Below are 25,645 nucleotides of genomic sequence, written 5' to 3' on the forward strand. Positions count from 1 at the left end.
ATCTGTTCCTAAGCAGCACTTCTGGTAAATAATCCCAAACCACTATGCAAAGACCTCTAAATTAATGGGACAGAGTACCATCCCATCCCATAATGCTGTTCTCAGGAAGCTCTTGGCCTCCCTGCTTTAATATCTGATTTTCATCACTAAGAACAGCCAGTCCAGATAAAATTTAGCAGTTGTGGATTCAAAGTGTACACTCCCACCTCTTCCTGCCTGCCAGATGGTTCTCTGCCAATGTACCTACACACACGGGTGACAACGGTCCTGTTACCCGAGTCACCCACCACACACACAGCTGGAGCATGCACTGTATTTTCCTCTGCTGTGTGTTTTGAAAGAAATAAAAAATGTACACCTTAAACTAATACAATGTTATATGTCAATTATATCTCAGTAAAACTGGGGAAAAAAAGAAAAATTACGTAGTTTGAAAGAAAACAGCTAAATACACATTTCAGAATTTTTTTAAAGCTGTTTTGTTATTGAATGCAAGGTGTTTATAACCAGGAGATCGTGCACGTAAATTGATGGATGGACCCCCAGAGGTGGGCTGAGCCAGTAAGGACCTGAGGACAGCTGTGGGGTAGAGATAAAAGCCCTTGGCTCGAATCTGAAGCCACGGTTTGAGCCCCAGCTCCTCGGCGTGCTAGCCTTGTTGCCCTGGGCAGGTGTGTTAGATGCTGACCCTTGATTTTCTGCTTGATAAAATGAAGACAATAACACCTCTCACTCGGGTTTGTTGTGATACCTCAGTAAGGATGAACGTGAGTGTATATGAATGAAAGTACTTCCTGAACTGCAAATTTCCGTGGACAAGTGAGGTTTACGAAAAGCTTAAGACCTTATGGGTGATCACACAGAGACCAAGCAAGGTCAAATGAGCACTCTGTTCTAACCAGGCCTTTAAGGAGCCCAGGGAGGCAGCCACAGCCCTCATGGTTCATACCAGTCACATCAGGCCTGGCTCTGCTCCCTCCTCTGCATCTTTCCCGTGGCCCAGTGATGCTAACGGAGCTTTCCATTCTTGCCCCAGCAGCCCGATGGCTGGTACTGATGCAGGGAGGGAAATTGTTTCCAGATAAAAGAGGCCCCAGCAGGAGTTGTGTGCATTCGTTAACATTTCTTTTCAGGAGTTTCTGTTTTGCCATAGTTCACATGTTCAGCGTCTTATTTTCTGCCCCAATGTTTATTTTAAAATTCGTTCACAAACAAGGACAGTGCTACTTTAGCCTGAATTCTGTGCTGGTGTGTTTGAGATGATGTGACCAAAGGCCTAAGTCCCACCAGAGGGACTAAAAAATGTGGTTGTTCAGTGGGGCAGCCCAACTGTAAGAGACATTGACAGTATTATTCAGTCTTGTGTCCCCCCTCTTCCTTTTCCCCACACTCAGCCTGGAGACAAAGGTTGTCACCGATGGGGGAAAGAGAAGAAATCTTTCTCACCTGTGTGCTCTTTGCCCCTCAGTGACGGAGTCGTCGTAGCTGGTGGATATGGGGCTAGCCACGCAGGACACGTTTCCACGGAGCAAGGGCATCCAGGGTGCTCTGTGGCTTTCACCACATTGCCCTGGTCCCACACACCTGCGGGAGCTTTTTAAAAAATCCTCTGGGCTGTGTCTGAGAGCTGCGTTTCTATAGAGGCGTTCTGTACCTCTTAGGCCTGCTGTGGCGAACAACAGCTGTTTTATATAGAACATCAGTGTGCAGAGCACATGTACACCCCCTGAATCTAGCAACAGTAACAAATATCTGGGAATCCTTGTCTGCCCTGTGGGCCAGTCTTTTTGGGAGATCGTGCCGTTGACCCAGTAAGTGTGATTTTCACCAGGAAAGTGAGCAGTAGTTTATAACAGGCTTGTTTTTAAAGATGGAAAAATGGGAGGCATTTCTGTAATTCCTAAGGAAACAAAATAGAGCAAATTAATTTCTCAAGTCTTTTCAGGCTTTCAGAGGAAATTAGATAATTGATATCAAAATAGTTTGACGTTTTCTGATTCAAAGATGCACGCTTTTTATATAACTTTCTCAAATTGGAACATGTCTTAAAATCCAGGCATCTTAGTTAGAATCAGGAGCCATTTTGCTTTCTTACTGGTAAATAAAGTAATGAGATGTTGAACACTTGATGGCATCTTACGGTTGATGAAATGCGATATATTCCTTATGACTTGATCCTCCGATTCTTATGCCTCCTGTCTACCCACCTAGCTGAAGGCCCTTCTTCTCTCCCTCCCTTGCCTTCTGAGGCCCTACAAGGTTCGCTTGAATCCCTCCAATTGCCACTGGCTTTGGCTTTTGCCGACGTCCACCACACAGACCTGGGTGCTTGGAATGAATTCATTTCCTGTACCAAAAAAGACCACGCAGGACCAACTACATAGTTTGTGGGGCCCAATGCAAAAACGAAGGCCTCCTTGTTCACAATTTATTAAGGATTTCAAGACAGTGGCTGCAGAGTGTTAGATCAAGCAAGGAGCCTTTCTAAGCTTGCAGTCCTGGACGACTGCACAGGTCCCACACCCGTAAAGCCAGCTCTGGCGCTGGGCTCTGGCTTCAGCCTCCCCGTCAATTCCTGGAGTCCCTGGACCTGCACAGCCTTCCGCGCTGTGAGTGGCAGCCTCTGCTGCATCCACAGGCCACCTCAGGCCCAGAACAGACGCTCGTTCAAGACAAGTTGGCTAAGTGTCAGCCCCAGGCCAGGGCTTGCCTTGTGCTCCTGTCAAACTTCTACATGTTCTCTTTTATTTTTTAAGTATATAAAATGAACACATTACACTGAAGGCTTCCTGCTTTGGAGAATTGGACTTAGGTTTCTTGCCCTTTTCCTTTGGCATTTCTTATTTTACATCAATTCACTCTTTCGCAGATTAGTTTTATTCTAAGCACATATGAAAGCAGGGAATGCAGAATGTTGTTGGCACCACGACATCATCAATATCACATCTCTCCATTTTTGGTGAGAAGGGGCTCCTGACCCTTCAGAAATGACTGAGGGGACTGGGGAACACTGAATCTCTGGACAGCCACTGCTCAAGACTGGAAAGATGACTACAGTGCTATATGGATCCCAGAGTCCCCACCTTTCTCAGGAGGCAGAATCCCTCATTTCACACAGCTGGAATCCAAATGCTACCCCTTTTGTGAAAGCCAGAACCGTCATCTGTTACCTCCCCTTGCAGCCGATGACGGATACTTTGCCAGACCAAGCTGGTAGGCTTCCCTTGAAGAAGTGTGTGTAGTACTGTCATTACTCACCTGCTTTCCATCCTCAGTCTTGAGCTTTTGCTGTATCATCATATTTTCCAGTGGCTAACACTAGCCACAAAAAAAGGTCCCACTCTAAAACTCTGTGAATATAGAAAACAATATCTTCTATGCAGTTAGAAAGCTTTTATATAAATCTTTTGGGTTGTGTTCTCTTGGGGACAGGTGAATCTTCAAAATCATCTTTAATATTTGCACAGTTCTGTAAACTCTCTATATCCCCAATTTAAAAATCAGTGTTGTCCCTCAGAGGTGCTCTATTAACGACTACATCCAAGTGAAATGTGGGGTTACTTTTTAACGCTTTTTGTTCAGACTTAGACGATAGCAAAGAACGGCAACTTTGTCAAAACCAAAAAACTGTGACTGTAATCTTTAATGAAAAATATCATGCCTCAGGATTCCTTTTGGGTTGATTTTAAAAAATAGTAATAAATCTGACATCATTTAGAGTTGAAATTAGTAAAAGTTATGCTCCTAAGGAATATGAAAGGTTTGATCCCCCCAATTTTGATGCTTTTATATTTAAAAGCAAACCTATAGTTTTGAGGAAAGTGCTTTTATTTTCCTTTATGTACTGCTCATATTAATGTGGAATTTTTCTATCTATGGTTATAGTTATTTATAGCAATAAAAAATACATTTTTTAGAGAGATGAGGTTCTTTGACACAAGTTTCAGGAAAGTTATGGAATCTGGTTGAGATGTGATTTTGTGACTATACCCGGTGGGCATAAGGGGCAGACATTATGTAGTTGGGGTCAATTTAAAAACATGTTCATCACCTCAAAAAAGAAAACTCATACCCTTTATCTGTAACCTCCCAATATCCCCAGCCCCCTACCCCAGCCTTAAGCAACCGCTAATCTACTTTCTCTCACTATTTGCCTATTCTGCGCATGTCATATGAATGGATTCATATAATATGTGGTCTCTTATGACTGGCTGCTTTCATTTTCCATAATGTTTTCAAGGTTCACCCGTGTTCTAGCATGTATCAGTACTTTATTTCTTTTTATTGCTGAGTAATTTTCCATTGTATGGATATCCCATATATTGTACATCCATTCGTCTGTTGATGGACATCTGAATTGTTTCTATCTTTTGGTTATTATGAATAATGCTGCTATGACCATCCATGTACAAGTTTTTGTGTGGACATATGTTTTCACTTTTCTTTCACTTTTCTAAGAGTGGAATTGCTGGGTCATATGGCAACTCTATGTGTAACTGTTTGAGGAACTCCAGACCCATCATTTTACATTCCCACCAGCAAGGTATGAGGGTTCCAATTTCTCCACATCCTGTCAACACTCACTATTTGACTTTTTTATTATAGCCATCCTAGTGTGTGTATAGTAGTATCTCATTGTGGTTCTGATTTGCATTTCTCTGAAGACTAATGATATTAAGCATCTTTTCAAGTGCTTATTGGCCACTTATATATCTTATTTGGGGAACTGTCTATTCAGATCATTTGCCTGTTTTTTAACTGGGTTATTTGTTCTTTATATATTCTATATACAAGTCTCTTATCAGATATATGATTTGCAAATATTTTTTCCCATTCTGTGTCTTTTCTTTTCACTTTCTTGATAGTATTCTTTGCAGCACAAAAGTTTTTATGATGAAGTCAAGTTTATCTATTTTTTCTCTTGTTGCTTGTGCTTTTGGTGTTGTATCTAAGAATCCATTGCCAAATCTTAAGTCACAAAGATTTATCCCTATGTTTTCTTCTAAGAGTTTTATAGTTATAGCTTTTACATGTAGGTCTTTGATCCAATTTGAGTTAATTTTTGTTTGTGATGTGACAAAAGGGTCCAATTTTTTTCTTTTGCATGTGGCTGTCCAGTTGTCCTAGCACCATTTGTTTAAAAGACTATTCTTCCCCTCACTGAATGGTCTTGGCATCCTTTTGACCACAGATACCTGAATTTATTTCTGGTCTCCCAGTTCTGTCTCATTGATTTATGTGTCTGTCCTTTTCCTTTTGCCAGTACCACACTGTTTTGGTTACTGTTGCTTTGTAGAAAGTTTTGAAATTGAGAAATGTAAGACTTCCAACTTTGTTCTTCTTTTTCCAGATTGTTTTGACTATTCTTGGTCCTTGAGTTTCCATATGAATTTTAAAATCAGCTTGTCAATTTCTACAAAGAAGCCAGCTGAGATTTTGATAGCGATTGCATTGAATCTATATATCAATTTAGGGAATAGGGCCATCTTAACAATATTTAGTCTTCTGATCCATGAACACAAGGTGTCTTTCCATTTATTTAGATTCTTCTTTAATTTCTTTCAATGATGTTCTTTAGTTTTCAAAGTATATGCGCTCATTTTTTAAAATTTATTCCTAAGTATTTTATTCTTTTTGGTGCTATTATAAATGGAATTGTTTTCTTAATTTCATTTTCGGATTGTTTATTCCTGGTGTATGGGAATAAAATTGATTTTTGTATATTTATTTTATATCTTGCAACTTCACTAAACTCATTTATTAGTTCTGATTTTTTTTTAGTGAATTCCTTAGGATTTTCTATGTACAAGATTATGTCAGCTGCAAGTAGAAATAGTTTTACTTCTTTCCAATCTAGATACCTTTTATTTTATTTTCTTGCCTAATTACCCTGGCTAGAAATGGAGAAATAATTATATCTTTATTTTCACCAACCTCTAACTGGAATTTGACATTTCCTTTGATTGTGAATGTAGACAACAATCCACAGTAATGTTAGTGGTACCTGTGACTCTGACACCAGTATAAATCACAGATATTTTCATATCTCATTATTGTTGTTACAGATCTCTCAAAATATTTTTATGCATATCAGTACTTTGAAACTATGGTAATTGTAAAACTTGCTATTAGATCTCATAATTTAACGCATTAATTAAAACACAATTAATAAAGTAGTAAAATATCCTATATTTTCCGTATTTTGATAACTATAGCTCATATAATTGGTTTTTCATTGTTATTCTTTGTATTTTATTTTATGTATGTAAGAGAAAGTATCTAAAGACGCCCACGGCATAAACAAATTCAAGAGAAGATGATAGTATCAGGAAGTCCTAGATGTCACTGAGTCTGGAATCTAGAGAACATTCTCTCTTCCCTGCTCCCCTTTAGGATTATCAATAGGGACCCTGCCTGTTCTCTTCAATCTATATTCTTTTTAGTCCTTAGAATCTTCTTCCTAAAAGGCTAGCTCTTAAGTTAGAGATGGGGAAAAAGAAGTATTCAGTGTCTCAAATAGTGATGGTTTTAGTCTTTGTAAAAGCAACTAATAAAAATAAAATAAACTCCTTCTGTGCTTTGTCCCACCAGGTACCTTCTCAAACCAGATTTCATGAGACGGCCTGATCGAACATTTGATCCGTTCTCTGAAACTCCTGTCGATGGGGTTATTGCAGCCACTTGCTCAGTGCAGGTAAGGCTCCTGCTCTGCAAAGAATAGTATAAACATGTAGCTGATGGGCTTGGGAAAGTCTTAAGAAATCACAATTAAAATATTTAATGTCAAGTTGAAAGATCCATATGTTGCCCTCAACTTTGACTTAAAATTCCCCCTTTTTTTCTTGAGATACATTTGTTTTTCACTAGTCAAATTGTTAACTACTTTTAGTGAAAGACATCACATCAAAAAAGTACCTACTAGAGGATGCGGAACAACATGAACTCTCATTCATTGATGGTGACTGCAAAATGGTACAGCCACTTGGGAAGATAGTATAGCGGTTCCTTATAAAACTCAACACACGTTTACCATACAATCCAGCAATAGTACCCTTGGGTGTTTACCCAAATGAATTGAAAACCTATGTCCACACTAAAACCTACACAGGATGTTTGTAGCAGCGTTATCATAATTGCCAAAATTTGGAAGCAAGTGAGGTGCCCTTCAGTGGGTGAATGGACAAATAAACTGTGGTACATCCAGACAATGGAATCTTATTTAGCACTAAAAAAAATGAGCTATCAAGTCATGAAAAGATGTGGAGGAAACTTAAATGTACATTACCTAAGTGAAAGGTAATGTACATTACCTCACTTCAGAAAAGTGAAAGAAAGAAGCCAATCTGAAAAAGCTACATACTGTATGATTCCAACTATATGACATTCTGGGGAAAAAAAAACTATGGAGACAGTAAAAACGATCAGGGGTTGGGGGAGGGATGAATAGGCAGAACACAGGATTTTAGGGCTGTGAAACTATTCTGTATGATGCTACAATGGTAGATACATGTCATTATATATTTGTCTAGCTCCATAGAATATACAACACCAAGAGTAAACCCTAATGTAAACTATGGACTTTGGGTGATAATGATGTGTCAATGTAGGTTCATCAGATGTAGATTGTAACAAATGTACCACTGTGATGCAAGATATCTTTAGTAGGGGAGTTTGAGGGGTGGGGACAGGGGTATATGAGAACTCTCTGTACTTTCTGACCAATTTTGCTGTGAACCTAAAACTGCTGTAGAAAACAAAATTTATTAATGAAAAAAAATACCTACTATATGCTTCCATTTATACAAAATTCTGGAAAATGCTAACTAATATATAGTGACAGAAAGTAAATCAGTAGTTTCCTCCAGATGCAGATAGAGGAAGGGACAGATTATAAAAGGGCACAAAGAAACTTGGGGGGTGATGGAAATGTTGTTGTCTTAACTGTGGTGATAGTTTCGCAGATGTGCTCGTATGTCAGAACTGATCTCATTGTACACTTTAAATAGGTACAGTTTATTGTATGTCAGTTATACCTCAAAAAACAATTTCAAAATCATTAGTGATTAGATAATGTGAAAAAAACCTAATAAATGGCTGTAGTCATTTGGAAAGTAAATGAAAAAGTCTCTCTATAGCTTTATAATAGATAGAATTTAATGCTGGTCTTTACAAAAAATATCACTGTCATAGCTGACCAGTGTCAATATCAGTAAAGAATAACAGGCACATTTTAGCAATTGCTTTTCTTTCTGTGTGTCTCTTTTCAAGACTCTTAAAAGAATTCAGTAAAAGTATGGCACGGCAGAATTTCGGAGCTATGAAGGGATCTTAGGGCATATTTGAACCCATCACTTCATTTCATAGACGTGACCACTTAGGTGAAATGAAGATTCTGTGGACACTGTTTCTTTGTATTATATGATTTGTGTATATTTCCCTCTTTCTTTTTCTAGACAGTTCTCAAGGTAGAACCTCTGCCTAGAATAGTTTTTTGCATATAGTTGTCACTCAATAATTTTTTTTAATAAGGAATTAATACATTGTTTTCATAGATAATAAAATTTCTGAAGATGGACAGAGAATTTCTTACTTCCAGATTATTCTTTGCAACTGATGATGACACAGACTTACTTCTCTCTCATCTTATTTCTGTGTTGCTGCAGGTCATATCAGGTCAGTTCTTATCAGACAAGAAAATTGGCACATACGTAGAAGTTGATATGTATGGGTTGCCCACTGACACTATACGTAAGGAATTCCGAACTCGCATGGTGATGAACAACGGACTCAATCCAGTTTACAATGAAGAGTCATTTGTATTTCGGAAGGTAGGACATTTTCAATGTGTCAGAGTCACTCTGCTAACTTGGGAGCCACATTTTAGTGCATAGACACCACATGATATACAGACAATTATTCAACCCAAAGTGTCTTCCTTTTCCCTTCTTCTGTTGGGTAACTTCCGTAGCTGTCATGTGATTGTTGTTGTCCCTGTCTTCCTTTTGGCTCTCCTTTCCTCCTTGGAGGAGCCCACCTCCAACATGCCAATGCCCAAGCTCCAGGTTTGCAATCTACTTGGAATGTGTCCTCACTGGTGGACACCATCATACACTGGAGAGTTCTTCCCTGCCCTGGCAGCAGCTGGTAACTTGCGCTGTTCCATAAGCCAAGAGGACAGGTAGGGTGTTGCACCCAAAACTAAGGCCGATAAATGTCCTTGAAAGAGTCAATTGGTATTGTCCTGTGCCTCCAGAAAGTGTGGTACCTGTTGCTACCCACAGGTTCTGTGCTTCATGTGCTGTTTTTGGTTTTGGGGTTTTTTCCCCCAATACTATGCCTTGATCCTAAGACCAGTCACAGGCGTTCTCTCTAATGATTCAGTTTTTTATCTTGTAGTCATTTTTTCCTGTTGTTTCTCTTTTGTCAATTGAAGATGTATTGAAAAATCCATGCATTGGCAGTACTGTCTCCAAGAATGGCTGTTTTTCTTTCTCACTTGTTCTGTTATCCTGACCAAAATGGTTTCTTGATTCTTCTTTAGGCACAGGTTTTCCAGGTGTTTCTACCCCATTTGTATGTCATGCAACACAGATAATTGGCTTCTTATGGTAATAAAAATAAGGATTATCAACTTCAGAATAGGCTAACAGGTTTACAGCAACCAGGTTACGGAAAATCAATGTAGTTCAATGAAATAAGCCATTTTAAAATTTAGACTCTCCCTGTGATGTGAATTCAATTATCCATGCAACCCCCCATTGTCACCTTCTTTTCTACATCAGACTGTAGCGTACACAGCTGTGATTTGTCTTTTTTTCTTCCCAGGCTTTTCTAATTTGTTATAGCGGATCTGTTGTCAGTGTGGCCATTGTTCCTTAGCATAATGAATAATCCCTACACACATTTCTAGAAATTCAGAAAGTTGACTTAAGGCATTCTTTGTTTTTGATGAATAAGGAAATATCAAACTTGGTTTTTACATGTAATATTACTGCTCCCAGAAGCAGGATGCCGATTCTGGATCCTTCACTGTTCTTCAGAAGTTAAATTGCCTTTCATCGATACCAAGTCCCTTAACTTTGTTTTCTTTCTTACTGTTTTGTTCTTTACACTAATCTCACAAGGTAAGTCTCCTTTCACCACATGAGAAACAAAAGAGTGACAGATGTTGGTTGAATTTTAGCTTGATTTCTCCTTTTCTTTCTTTCTTTTTCTTTTTTTTTTTTTGCTGAAGAAGATTAGCCCTGAGCTAACATTTGTACCAGTCTTCCTCCACTTTATATGTGGGTTGCTGCCATAGCATGGCCAATGAGTAGTATAGGTCCATGCCAGAATCCAAACCCACTAACCTGGGCCGGCTGAACTTACCTACTATACCATGGTGTCGGCCCCAACTTCTCCTTTTCATCTGCATGAAGTTGGAATTAAATTATAACCTCCAGGCGTAAATGGGCAACCCATTCATTGTCTAGCTTTAGACACAGTACTCAAATCAGCCAAGGTGTCTTGGTTTCTCTTAGCCAATGAAAAGGCTTTCCTGATTAAAAACATTGGATTTTCTTTTGTCATGTTGCTATTCTATGTCTGAATAGGGATTCTTCTATCTGAGCTCAGATTCTATGTCCATTTACTCATTTGGGGGATGACAAGATGTCTTGGATATATGTTAATGTTTCTAGCTGCCCTATCTTACTCTATTTAATATCCCAAAATATTTTGTTAAAAACTCAGGAGTGCAAGGAAAAGGGAGAATCCAAACTTTTATACATGAGTGTTTCTTCAAAGATACTTTCCATACTCTTAAAAACGGGCGGATGGGCCAACCCAGTGGCGTAGCGGTTAAGTTCGCGAGCTCCACTTTGGCGGCCCGGGGTTCGCAGGTTCACATCCCAGGCACGGACTGATGCACCGCGTGTCAAGCCACGCTGTGGTGGTGTCCCATATAAAACAGAGGAAGATGGGCCCAGATGTTAGCCCAGGGCCCATCTTCCTCAGCAAAAAGATGAGGATTGGCAATGGATGTTAGCTCAGGGCTAATCTTCCTCACAAAAACAAGAAAAAACAGGCAGAGGTAGATGTCAGAAGCAGCCCAGATAGTAGACAAATCACAGGATTAGAAGTTAAGAGCCCCGATTCTCATGCCCAATGTCACTATCTTTGAGATTAAGGAAAGTCACCTGATTTCACAAGATTTCCATTTGCTCATCCATTACAAGAGTGGGGATGGGGTAGATGACATAGATTGGACTAGTCATCTTTCACATCCATTCCATCTAAAATTTTCCATGAGATGATTTCCAGGAAACCTGTTCAATTGTCTTTCTCAATGGCTTGGGCACTGTAGCTTATACAGTATACTTTAGGAATGCAAATTGATCATGGGCTTAGTTTCACCATAAACAGCATTTAAGAGGAGTATGGTTATGGTCCAGATTCTTAGAGATATGGTTCTTGTGAGTGGCATTCCAAAAATCAATGAAAAGTACCATTTTTTGTTTACAGGTAATCCTCCCTGACCTGGCAGTCTTGAGAATAGCAGTGTATGATGACAACAACAGGCTGATTGGCCAGAGGATTCTTCCACTGGATGGCCTCCAAGCAGGTTATCGACACATATCTCTTCGCAATGAGGGAAATAAACCATTATCACTGCCAACAATCTTCTGCAATATTGTTCTTAAAACATATGTGCCTGATGGATTTGGGGGTAAGTTAAACATTTGGGTACAGAATACGATATATATATGAGGTCCTAAATTACAAGATTATAAAATATTGCACTAATGGTTAAAAAAAAGACCTGTTCCTGCCACTGCTGCCAACTCTTATAGCCTCAAAGAAATCAAGAATAAATAGTAACCTCAGATTTCCTTGTAAGAAATAAAAGGGCAAGACTATATTATATTTAAGAGTCTTTCTTATTTTAAAATATTATAGTTTTATGTTGTTTATCAATTTTTATAAATATGTTTGTGAAGGATACACATACACCATCATTCAAACAGGGAAAAAGACATAAATAATGTGGAACTGTAGATATCAACTGGTATCACTAAAAGATTTAAATTGAACTCACCTATCAACATGCCTGGATTTTCTTCCAAAGCCACAAGAGAGTTCAATTTCACAAAAAAATCTCAGTCATCAGTCCACAGAAGACCACCTTTGGTTTTTACTGAGGTAACCAATGAGAGGAATCAAAAGCTGGACCAAGTCATAAGATTTTGCTTAAACCCAAACATATTAACTTTTTATAACCCCCGCATAAGCCAAGATCATTAAAGGAAAGCAAAGATCCTCTGTATTCCCAGAATCTGTTGAGCCATAAGGAAACACTAGAGAGTGATTGTATCAAATTAACCAAGGGTTCAAATTCTACCCCTCCACCACTGCCTGGGTGACCTTGGGACAGTGACATAACCTCTCAAGCCCCTCATTTCCTGGCCCTCACAGTATTCTTGTGAAGTGATCATCATTACAGTATATGACATAGCAAGGCTCAAAAATGTGTGCACACACGTGTGTGTGGCTATAGATACAGATATAATTTCTCTATGGGACTGGAACATATCACAGTTTTGTTGGGAGAATTTGGGGTTATTTTGTTGTTTGTTTTTAATAATGTTAATTTAATAATTGTTGTTTGTTCTTCATAATGCTTCTCTGGAAGGCAGATTTTCTACAACTAATCCTCAACTTTAGCAACCTGATTGCAGGTTCAAAAAGTAAAGTAAGGGGCCAGCTCTGTGGCTTAGAGGTTAAGTGCGTGCGCTCCGTTACTGGCGGCCCAGGTTCTGATCCAGGGCGCGCACCGCCGCACCGCCTGTCCAGCCATGCTGAGGCCACGTCCCACGTACAGCAACTAGAAGGATGTGCAACTATGACATACAACTATCTACTGGGGCTTTGGGGGAAAAAAAGGAGGAGGATTGGCAATAGAAGTTAGCTCAGAGCCTGTCTTCCTTAGCAAAAAGAGGAGGATTAGCATGGATGTTAGCTCAGGGCTGATCTTCCTCACAAAAAAAAAAAAGTAAAGTAAGCCATGAGGACTTTTCAGTCACAAAATCCAGAGGAAAGACTCCTTCCTCCTTCTCCTTTGTTTTTCATTAAAAAAGGAAGCCTATTAGAAGCTACAACATACAGTAGCAGATAGAAGAGCGCATAAAAGAGGGTGGGAGGGACGCTGTGGGGCTGGGTAAGTGGATCAGAAAAAAGACAGGAGACCTGCAGGGTGTGTAGGAGCACGTGATGGCCACAAGGCATCAGCAGATGAATTAAATCATGTTCCGCCTACTTGAGCTTAGAAAGCAGGCAGTGTGTGATACCTAATACATTTTAGAAAGAGTTCTAGAAACAAATACAGTGGAAGACTTAAAAGCTTTGCCTCTGCATGGGTTACTTTTCAAATGAAACTCTGTAATTCATTCCAGGGAAATACGCTATTTGAATAGAAAAGGGAAAGAAAGAATTTGTTAAGCTCTTAGTTTGTGTCAAGTACTTCATATAAATAGAGTCCAGAAATGTGAAATTGTTCAGAATGGATGTGGACATATGTAGGTTTACATTGAAGAAATATCTGTATTTATAGTGTAGCTCATTACCAGTGTCAATATTTATATAAGTATTGATTCAAATTAATCTCTTTAGAAATAGTCTTTCAAGTATTCTTTCCTAACATGTCATTGTAGTTGCTTACTTTTTATCAGAAGCGTTTGAAATTTCTGTACTGTGTTATCATTGATGGGATACTGAGGTTGATGTCTTAACAACTCAGATTTGACATTCAAAGACTGTTTATTCAAAATTATCTCGTCATTTCTTTTGTATGTGAAGAAACTAAGGGCAAACATTATGAGGGTTTATTTAAGGGACTTCCCCGAAGATAACAAAATAAGAATATGAGAAACGTCTTTTTCCAAATTTCTGATCTTCTTTACAGCCTCTTGACTTACACAGTGTGTTCATGGTTCATCTGCTTAACTAATTTCCCACATTGAGATCTGAACATTTATGTGCGTAAGCAGCGTAGTAGGGAATCTATAGAGTCCCTATTCCCTAGAACATTGGTATTCTTTGTTGATTCTATAGGAAAAAGTTCAAAATGAAACTCTGTATCATTGCACTCCAGCATTTTCTAGGGGAGAGAAAGAAAGTAGGTTGTCAATATACAACGTCGGATTTTTATGTAGCTAAAGAAAGATAATAGGGATTCATTCATTCATTCCACAAATATGCTTAGCAGATTCTAGTCTGTAAAATGCAAAGAAGATAAAATATGTATCAGAAAGAGATTCTGACAGCACAAGAATAAAAGAAGGGCCATAAATCCACCATCCAGAGAGTTACCATATTGGTCCGTTTACTTCCGATCTCATTTCTTCCATTTCATTTTTAATCAAATTGGATCTTACTGTACGTACTCATTTGGACTCATTACTTCAGAGAGTTAATCTTTTTTTTTCCGCACTTAATGGAGAATATTTTCCCATGTCATCAAGTATTTTTATTGGCTACATGGAATTCCATTTTATGTATGCCGTAATTTATCACTGGTAAACATTGAAGTCATTTCCATTTTTGTTTCTTATAAATAATATTGTGTCTAAGCTTTGGAAATATTCATGATCGTTTCCTGAAGATGAATTCTTGGAAGTGGATTTGTTGCATCAAGGAGTGTACACATATTTAAAGCTTTAGATACAGATTGCCAAATAACCCATCAGCAGTGTATGAGATATAACTTTTGTTAACATTTACTAGTTTAATCAGTAAAAACAGAATTTCATTAGTGTATTCATTTCAAACATTTTTCTCAAAGGAAAAGATGTATTCAACAATTATTATTTAGTACCTACTCTATGAATGACATGGGTAAGAGATGTAAAGTTGAAAATGTCAAGAAAGAAAAAGTCTTACCCTCAAGAATTTTCCAACCTTGTACACATATACATAAGCAGGTGTATGCATAGACATAAATAAGTGTAAACCATTATCTAAGTGCCCATGGGGTGGTAAGCCAGAGGGTGTTTGAAGCATTGAACTAAAGAGTGATTAATCAGAGTAGGGTTGAGGGAGACTTCAGTAGCTGTTCGGACCTTGCAAACTGAATAATACATGACAGTGAAAAGGCAGATGGGCTTTCTCTCCAGATAGAGAAGCAGCCCAGGCAAAGGCTTTGGTAAGGAAAGTGCTGGCAGGACTGATTTATGCATTCTGAGGAAGCCGAAACACAGGGTATTTGGTGGTAAAACGGAAAAGATCTGGTCCATGTTTGAGGGTGCGTCCTCAAAAACTAGTGTTACTCAGCAAGAAGAGTGTGCTGTTCCTGTTGAATAATTTTGGCATCTTAAGGGAAATATTCACATTTTCAAGGCACTAAGTGATTTGGTAAATTATATCTTCTTGGCTTTTAGGTGGGTCAGTTTGTCCAAAATCACTCCACAAGTTTAGATCCGGTTATAGAATTAAGAATTAAGATCTCTTATGCCTGAAAAAGCTAATTAAGTCCCAACTTTTATAGTTTACCAAATACTTAACCTAGGAGTTATTGATTTCTTTAATCATATTGTTAAAAGCAAACCAATTTTTAAAAACCCATGCTGTGATGTCACGCAGCATTATTTGTATAAAAAAGATCAGAAACAGCCTAAGTCCATCAATAGGGACTAGTTACATATGTCATTCTGTAGAATACTGTGCACCCATTGAAAATACTGACTTGGATCTCAGTGTTTAGACATAAAAAGATGACAGTGATATACTTCTGAGAGAAAAAATAAATTGCAAAACAATCTCATTAATATTTAAAAAGACCCTTAACTATCTTTGTACACATGTACACAAACTGCATAGAAAAATTCTAGAAGGATATACACGCAATTTTAATAGTAGTTAACTCTTTGCGAGTGGGGTGAGGGTTTAGTGGAACTAGCCCACTGCGTCGGGCCGCTTCCAGGAACATCACTGTCCACTACGCAGGACTTCAGTTAATACTTCCGTGTTGTTTAAATGTCAGTAAGTGTATATAACTTCTTTAAATTAAAAAAAAATTGTATTTTGCCCGATTTTTCTATAACAGAAAAGTAATATGAAACTAGCAGATGGAAGAATTTAAAAATATGTATTTATTTTGAATTTCTAAAAAAATAAAGCAGCCTATTATCCTGCTACCTAGATAATTCTTGATAATATTTTAAAATAAAGACATGAATGTCTTAAAACAGCAGAAGGTTATAAAACATAAGGCTTATTTGTGTATATGTAAGTAAATATGTATATACATAAAGTTTATGTGTATAAACGCGTGTGTATACATATTTCCTTTTTAAGTTAACCAAATGAGATAATATAATACATACACTCTATTCTATGCTTTGCTTTCTTTACATAATATATCATGGAGACCATTTCATGTCAATGCATACGAAGTTTTTTAATTCTTTTTAAAGATTATATAATATTCCATTATATGTGTATACTACTGTCTTTATCCAGCCCTTTGGGTTAGATCAGTATGTACTCCTACACATTATATATGAGACTGCCTATTCTCACTCACCATGGCCAATTCTGGATTCTAAAAAATTCTTAATTTTTTCTAGTAATGGTAGTAAAAGTGGTATCTCATCATTTCAATTTGCATATTTACAATTATGAGTCAGATTGAGCATATTCCATGTGTTTCTTTGTCACTTATATTCCTCTTCCTTAAAAATACCCTCTAAGACCCTTTGTTTTGTTTTGTTTTTTTGAATTGGGTTCTTTCTCTTTTTCTTAAGTAATTGTTTAAATCAAATTTTATTACTCATTAGATCTCTCTGTAATAATTTCTAAAGTGGTCTCAATACATTTCAACATCTAGATAAAGTTCTATGAATGTGATGTTCTGATGTTAGGGGATTTAAAGGCTGTCTAGTTTTCTTGGCCTGATGGATGCTATTTCACTGAGGCCGTGTAGCAGATGTGTAAGAAGGCCTTCTGGAGCCCTGCGGCTGACTGCTGGCTGACCTTGTACGAGCTGTGTGTGACGTTTTCCGTTGTAGTGCCCTCATTGTGGCTCTGGGATGACAGCAGTCCCCACCTCATGAGTGAAGATCACATGAGCTCTTGGGACAGTTAGCCCAACTGTAGCAGCCCCTCTACTAATTTGTTTTTATTTTTGTTTGTTTTTAACAAGCTAAAGAAAAATCCATTGCTTATATTTTCTTCTCCTTAACTTGACCGTTTAGTTTGCTGCAGTAAATTATTTTATCATAAGCAATTCATTATCCTAAGAAAAATCTCTTATTAATGTGCCTACTAAGAAGTTTCAGAATTCTAATGCACTAGTAATGTTACCATGATTGTATTTAAGCTCTGACAACTCTATGTTCTATGTGATTTTTAAGTATATTTTATGTCTCAGTAATGTCAGGAGGGTGGCATCATTTTATAGAAACAAGAAAAATGTTTCTAAAAGGCTTTTCCAAGTTAAGACAGTTCCTTAGGGAGGGCCTAGGCATTTCTAGGAGCTGCTGGGCACTTATTTGTTGAGGTTCTGTGCTGTGAGGTCATCACATAATTGCGATAATTGCCTGCTGGTGAGACAGTTTGGTACTTGTGCAGTTGCTCGTCATGACTTCTTGGTTCTTGCATATGGTGCTCTTTGAAAGCCTTGACCTCTGTTCCTCCCAACATGAGATCAGTCTAGAGCCAATGTTTTCTACCCTGGCCCTCTTCTACTCCTGTCAGTTCCCTGGTTTCCTTCCTTGCCCCTCAGGAGACAGAGGCAGGGAATTTTAGTTGAACTGCTTCTCCGTCTTGTTACCGTAGTATAATAACTCCCAAAACACACGAAGAAATAACAGAGCAAAGATGGCTACCAGAGCTTCTGAACTCTTCGTAGATCGTCTTGTTCCTAGGTGGCCTAGATGTAAAATATCTCTGGGCTGAAGAACAGAGATGAAGTCTCTTAACTCTCAGAAACTTTGATGTGAAAAAATGGTTACATTGAGGAGAGGGATGACTAGGGATGACTCAAGAAGCCTCAGTTTAATTTTTTTTCATGTTATTTTTCTGCTGAACATAGAGGAAAACAGTCCTCTCGGCCACTCCCACATTCATACACAAAAGACAAGTACTGGGTTGGGTGCTGAGGTACATTCTTCCTTTGTCGAATCCAGTACAACTCAGAGTACAGGGCTGCCTTTGCTGCTTTATCTGTAGGTGCAAACACCCCTGACAGTGGCGCTTACCCGTTGCAGCAGCTTTATCACTGCTGGGGTGACGGAAAACAGGTCCAGAGCTGATCACAATTAATGAGTGTCAGTATTTCTCTTTTCCCACCCACTGTTGCTTTGATGGGTCTTATCGTTTGTATTTCTTTTATTATTACTGAGCGGCAGGGAGGACAACGAGTAAGAGTTGATGCTATGCTTCCAGGATATATGGAGCATCAGCAGTGTATTTAAATGTCACTCTGAGTTGTGTTTCATGAGCTGCTCGACACTTGTTCCTTGAGCTGTGCTTATCACTGCTTCTATAAGTGTAGATTTTGTCTTCTGCAACTACGCTATGTTAGGTAAGCAAAGATGAAGTGGCCCTTTGTTTATTTGCCCAGTCCCCCTTTCCACCTCCATTATGATTAAAGATACATCAGTGGTGCAGGGGGTGGGGGTGTCTTGTTCACTCTGCCCAGCATCTTCAGTGGGTTGCTTTGCAAAGATAGTTGGCCGTTTCTTACATCAGGTAGTTTCAGAAGAGGCACACCCTTAATTAAGATGCCATTCCTGGCGTATGATCTCAATTTCCTGATACAATTTAAATTTGTTCCATTTTGTCCCCTCCTTCGTGGATGCTAAAATGCCTTATTCTTTCTATCAAATATTTGTTGAAGAACTGATTTGCATAGCAGTGTTATCCATTTTTATGGCCACTTCTAAACTACAGAAAATACTAGTAAGAACACCAAGAAGAAAAGCTCTGGAGGGGAAGGGGGCAGGATGGATTATGGTGAAATACCTTGGGAATTCTAGGCTAAGGGAATGTCAACAGGCCCTTTATTGCATAGTTCCTTGAGATATACTATGGAGCCCAAGGAGAGCGGAGACGTGAGCATTTCCCAATCTTGTTTGACCACAGAATCCTTTTGCCCTGAGCAAAGACTGAATCTTCTAACATCCTAGGATATGCAGTTTGGGAAGTGCTTAACCACGTGGTAGAAGCTAAAAGAGCTAAAATCATAGCTATGGGATTTGTTGATCTTTCTTAGCATCACTTTGCAGCCAATAGGGGGACGTATTTTTCTGCTGCCTTTACCTCTTGATGAGATAGAAACAGTAGAGTTTGAACGGGAGGGAAGCCAGGAGTGAGGACATTGGGGGATCCAGGTGCCCTGGTCAGAGTTCACCACCAAGGCACCCAAATCGGATGCCTTAAAAAGTAGTGGTTAAACAAATAAGCAAACAAACAAAAAACAGAGTTCTCCTGAAAAAGCCACTAAGTGTCTGGAAGTTGGTACTAAGGAATTGCTATCTTCTTTTCAGTTCTTGGGGATGCCTAAATTGATGCTTTCAGCTCTATAGGGAAGTGGCTGGTGGGACAGAGGGTGGGGGACAACAGAATATACAGGGAAAGTCTTCATCAGGAGAGACCAGCCTTTTGTAAATGGCACTAAACCCCACAATAGATGCTATTTTTAAAAAACAAAAATAAGTAAAACTTCTATTAAGTCCAGAAGAAAGAAGCAAATGAGAAAAAGCAAGTTGCTTTCTTTTTAAAAAAAGAAAGTTTCCAGAGCCTGTGCCGTGGCTTCCAAGTATATAGGAAATTTTAGCTCACCCTTGTGGGTTCTGTGGTCAGAGGCTTGTGGGCACATGTCTCTACCCTGTTAAATGTTCAGTGTGGCCAGTCCCTAGACAGGCCCATTCACACACCAGTCAGTGTTGATCAGCATTTAAAGTTCATTTTATGGTGATGGATAAAATCTAGACTATTTTTGTGGTGAACACAATGCAACCTATACAAAAACTGAAATTTAATAATGTACACCTGAAATTTACACAATGTTAAAAGCCAATATGACCTCAATTAAAAAAAAAATTCATTCTTGCCCACTGGTTTGTCCCATGGAACACTGAACTACGTGGGACATAGCCAGCCACAGTGTTCCTCCAATACAAGGGAAGGAGGCCCGTGAAATGTCGGATTGGCACCAAAGACAGATGCCAGGTTTACTTGAATCTGCAAAACTTTGGCCAAGAATATGCCAGATTTATTTAACTACCTCCTGAAATCTTTTTCCTGGGCTAAGGCAAGGAAAAAATATTTCAAATAGAGTTATACAAGTATATAGAGGTATGAGATATTTGAGGTATAGCTTCTGATGCTCTGATTATATGTTAAGTGGGTTATCAAAAATCGGTTTCCTTATTCGATATGCAGTATCTATCGAATAAGGAAACCAATTCTTGAGTGTATATATGTGTGTATGTGTGTATATGTGTGTGTGTATACCAAGTATATATTTAAAACTCAGGTGTATATGCCTCTGGCCAGGGGAGAAACTGAGTTACAATAGAAAAATTATCTAAAAGAGGCCAGGCCAGGCCTTGGCTCCCTAATCCTGAGCCCTTTTGTCCTTGGCCGAATAGTTTTGGTGGAACTGCCCCAGGTGTGCAGTTGCTGCCCTCTGCCTTGATCCAGCTGCAGAATAAGCACCTGCCACCACATGGCAAAATTATATGTCCTCCAAGTATCTAATTTGTTATTCAAAACTGCTAGCAATGAAGCACTTATTTTGAATAACCTGCTAACCTAAGCCTTGTCCAAGGCATTTAGCCATTTCTTAATCTCCTTTTTGTCCCGTGTGCTTTAATTTGAACAAGCCTTATTTATACTTTGTGTCATTTGCTTGCCATTTGGTCAAGAACACTATTGTATTATTACTGAATTCTGTTATATTGTCTATTGTAAATATTTTAAAGGTAGATGTAACTGCAAATAAGACTTCTCATTAAAACTCCAATAATAAGGCAGAATTTCAGGATCTGGGAACATAGGTCCCTAGCAGTTTCTAGAATTGTTAATTTTGGTAATTGACGATAGATTTAAGTAATGATGTTTATCCAACTAATGGATAAATCTGCAGCGTCTTGTTTTGATGTGGCTTCGTCCACATAATCTTACAGCAGATGACTGACGAGAACATCTCAGCCAGCTTGTCCTTATCATACAAAACAATATCTGACCTAGTTTACATATTGTTTTGTAACTATACGTTACACAGTATAGAACATATATTCTAGGTCAGAATTATATATATTCAGCCCTTGTGGCTGAAACTAACACATTGCTGCAGTAAACAGGAAGAATACCCATGGGATTCAAATGTGATTCCCCCAAGATTCAACCATAACGGGACCTTGGAAGGTTTGGGGGCTGATTGATCCTCCTTCTTACCAATGATAAAGCCTGCTTTGTGAATTTAAGCACATTTATATGAAAGATGTGTACCCAAGAATTTAAGTAGCAGAATTCTTTTTTTCGCAATCACCATTAGTAATCAAATTTACCACAAACTGGTAGACTTGAGACATCAGAAATTTATCTTTTCACAGTTCTGGAGGCTAGAAGTTTGAAATCAAGAAGTCAGTGGGGCCGTGCTCCCTCTGGAGGCTCTTGGGAAAGTCCTTCCTTGCCTTTCCTAGCTTCTGCTTGCTCCCAGCGGTCCTTAGCGTTCCTTGGCTTGTAGCTCTGTCACGCCAATCTGCCTCTGTCATCACCTGGCCTTTCTTCTCTTTGTCTCTATATGTCCTCTCCTCTTCTTATAAGGATACTAGTCATTGGATTTAGGGCCACCCCTAATCCAGAATGGTCTCGTCTCAGTCCTTAACTAATTACACATGCAAAGACCCTATTTATTAATAAGGTCAGATTCTGAGGTTCCAGGTAGACATGAATTTTGGAGGGCACTCTTCCGCCCACTACATCCTCTTAATTCTGCTTTATTTTCTTAGTACTCATTTCTTAATTAATCATTCTTCAGTGACTATTTTAAAGGTTATTAGGAACAAATTTTGTTAGGAATGCCCATCAGGCATATAAGTTGCTGTATTATATATCTGAACCACTAATTTTCTGATAAAAGAAAATGATGAAATTATTTTTTGCACTAAGATATTTCTTGGAAAGTCATCTTTTTTAGAAAAATTGAAAGCCTATCTACATATCTAGCATTGGGGAATAGTTTGGTACATAAACTCAATGGAACATTATCATTCACTAAAAATAATTTTCAGAACTATACAGATAAAACCTAATAATAAATTTAAAAAGCAGATGATATAATTTTAAGATAACCATATAAAATATATATTCATGTGGAAAAAATTACACAAGAATATACAAAAATGAAAACTTGTTTAGGATGGAAGGATTATAGATTATTTTATTCTTAATGTCTTGTTTTATTGGTTTTATATTTAGTTTTAAGTAATTAAAAAAGAATTATCTGGCAGCCGGCCCCGTGGCATAGTGGTTAAGTTCGGCGCGTTTTGCTTTGGTGGCCCAGGTTTGAGGGTTCAAATCCCGGGCACAGACGTACACCACTTGTCGGCCACACTGTGGCAGTGACCCACATATAAAGTAGAGGACAATTGGCACAGATGTTAGCTCAGAGCTAATCTTCCTCATCAAAAGAAAAAACGAATTATCTGTTATTCTTGCTGGAATAACTACCAGACTACACCTCAAAAATGCCATATACACTCTTCAGTACCCGAAACTGATTGTATATCATTAAAGATAAGCAAGTATTTATTTCCTAACAAGCCAGCCCTGTGGTTCATCCACTGAAATGTGCCAGTGGGAAGCCAGGCAAAGTATATCCATGTGGGAGTGTGCTGGAAGGCCACCACCGGGTAGGTCTTCTCCAAGGAAAGGCAGGAGAGTTCAGCGGGAACAGTTTAAGTTCACTTTTGCCTCAAAACAGTGTGGATGAGTGGAGGGAGGAGGCATTTGGGAGTCAGACTCAAATGGGTTAAAAGCCTGAGCCTGCCCAGTGAGTTTAGCACCACAACAAGTGGGCAGCCAGGCTTCTCTGCCTCCCTGTGACCCATATGAAGTCACAGCCCCTCCTGCGAAGTATTCTTATGAAAAAGAAAGTAAAGCCTTAGAGCTGAATGACACAATGAGGGAGCATGGAGATTCAGAATGTGGGACATTTTATAGGACATCTGATCTGCCTCCTCAACAAGTCTATGCATTATGAAAAATAAATAGTAGGAGGGACTATTCTAGATTAACATGCATTTAAGAGACATAATTATCAGAGACATAGTGCAGACTATGTATCTTAATTCAAACAAACTAACCGTAAATAGGGGGAATATTAAGATGGGCCATGTATTATATCATGGTAAGGAACTACTGCCACCAGTTTTGTTGGATGGCCATGTTGGTTCTGAAAGAAAATGCTCTTCTTATTTAGAGGCACATAGAGAAGTAATTAGAATGAAATGTTATGACGTCTGGAATTTGCCTTAAAATATTTCAGCAGAGAGAAGAGAGATAAAGAAGAAAAGAAGGATAGATAAAGGAAATGTAGCTAATTGTTTATGAGTGTTGGGTCTTCATCATCTGTGAATGGGGAGTTATTTTACTGTTCTCCCTACTTTTGTGTATGTTTGAAAATTTTCATACTAGGGAGTTAAAGATAGGTAAATATATTCCTAGAATGTTAACTTCCAAGAAATGATTGTGATTTTTCCGAAGAAAGATTTAAGGGCTAATTTGTCCGCATTCCCCATTATGGAGCAAAGAATTCTTAGGGACATGAGTGATAACTAGACTCAAACCTTCTCATATACCACGGGTAGGAGAAAGTAAATTGATGCAACTTCTGTGGAGGGTAGTTTGGCAATAACCCCAAAGGACAAACACCCTTACCCATCATTCTAACCTCTAGGAGTTTATCCTGTGGACAGACGGAAAGGTATGCTATCAGATGTTCAAGGTCATTCACTACAACACTGGTTATTATAGCAAAGAACTGAAAGTAATCTAACAGTCTATCAATAAGGAACTGGTTAAAGAAATTATAGCAGTTGAGAAAATGGAATATTTAAGCAGCCCTTAAAAGTAATGTAGTAGATCTATGTTGCTGATATGGAAATGTTTCCAAGATATATGAAGTTAAAAAATAGGTGCAGAAAACTGTGAACCCATTTGGAGTTTTAAAAAATACAGATAAGGATACAAGAAATGGATAACAATATATTGGGTGTAGGATTGGCAGGAGAGGAGATTTTTACTTTTTGTTTTATGTATTTGAATGTTTATCATGTGCATATATTATTTTCTATTATCAAAAGAAAAAGAAAAAATTTAAACTGAGAAAAAATAGCTTAAGAATGTAATTAGGAAGCTGACTCTGCTGGAGAAAATTGATAAAAATACAATTTTTAAAACTTGTAAATTATGTACTGTTTTAAGGTAGCGAGACTAATTATTCCTTCTATAGTACTGGTAAATTATGAAAAATTATATGAAATTCTGTTTGAGAGTACTTGGAACTCTTCAAACGTTGTGATGTAAAAGATGAAATTTTACTACTTTTAAGTGCAAGTTATAGCTGGGAAAACACTGGAGAGATATTTCAGTTTATCTACCATGGAACCAAAACTGGCTTTAAACATGCCTTAGCCTTCTGATTCTAAAAATAAGACTTAGTGCTGGTGGCCTCTACTACGCTTCAAGTATTTTTTGCATTCATTATCTCATTGAATGCTCATAGGACCCCTTCAGAGTAGGTGTTATCAGTTTTAATTTTCAGATGAAGAAACTGAGGCAGGGGACATTAATCAGCTTGCTCAAAGTCAGACAAGTAAATAGTAAAGAACCAAAGGCAATTCACTTAGCTTGCCCTGCCACACTGTCTCCCTTATTTGGAGAAAAACTAAAGGGAAAATAGGAGAAAATCATCTGGCCGTTGATCCTTGCCTTTACTTAATTCTTGTTTTCTGCAACTAGCTGTGCTTTCTGAACCATGGCTTACATCCTAGGAAAAGGTACTTGACAGAAGGTATAATGGGGTTCTAGGATTATGAATAGTTTATTAGCTGAATTTTCTTGGATGTTTTCTGTGAAACAGAGAATTAACAGCTCAGCAATTTTTTTTTTTTCAGATATTGTGGATGCTTTATCAGATCCAAAGAAATTTCTTTCCATTACGGAAAAGAGAGCAGACCAAATGAGAGCTATGGGCATTGAAACTGTAAGTAGCGATGGTTGGCTAAAAACAGCTGATTTGGGGAAGTCTGGTTGTCAAACAGTGATTACAAGAGCCAGGCACAGTAATAAATTAATATAACAAGTTTAAAGATGGTTTTCAAAACTGAACTTATCACTTCAACAAAATAGTTTCAAGGGTCTGTGAAAGTATAGTATATTTAATAAAATGTGACCACCATCTGAAAAACCCACTTCATCACTAGTGGCTTAATTCACATCTGGGGACCCTGGACTCATTAGAAATGAAATGGAAAACATCTATGATGATTTTGGGAACATTTAAAATATAAGATGCTTTTGTGATACACTAAAATACCAGCTAACCCAATTCAGTGAATTAATGAAATTGGCATTTTTTATTGTTTCTTTATTTTTT

General features: G+C 38.2%; 1 protein-coding gene across 8 annotated transcripts in view; it reads left to right on the plus strand.

The window, feature by feature from the left end:
- The window catches only part of PLCB4 (phospholipase C beta 4), a 385,664-nt gene that overhangs the window by 322,868 nt on the left and 37,151 nt on the right, over positions 1-25,645 (plus strand). For all 8 annotated transcript variants that reach the window (XM_087445596.1, XM_087445598.1, XM_087445599.1 and 5 more), the window contains 4 exons: positions 6,592-6,694; positions 8,664-8,828; positions 11,503-11,707; positions 25,164-25,252. In XM_087445596.1, the coding sequence (XP_087301722.1) occupies positions 6,592-6,694; positions 8,664-8,828; positions 11,503-11,707; positions 25,164-25,252 (562 nt within the window). The remainder of the gene's footprint in view (positions 1-6,591; positions 6,695-8,663; positions 8,829-11,502; positions 11,708-25,163; positions 25,253-25,645) is intronic.

Source organism: Ceratotherium simum, chromosome 21 (assembly GCF_057802395.1).
Source record: "Ceratotherium simum simum isolate JZ-2026a chromosome 21, ASM5780239v1, whole genome shotgun sequence".
NCBI classification, from domain to species: domain Eukaryota; kingdom Metazoa; phylum Chordata; class Mammalia; order Perissodactyla; family Rhinocerotidae; genus Ceratotherium; species Ceratotherium simum.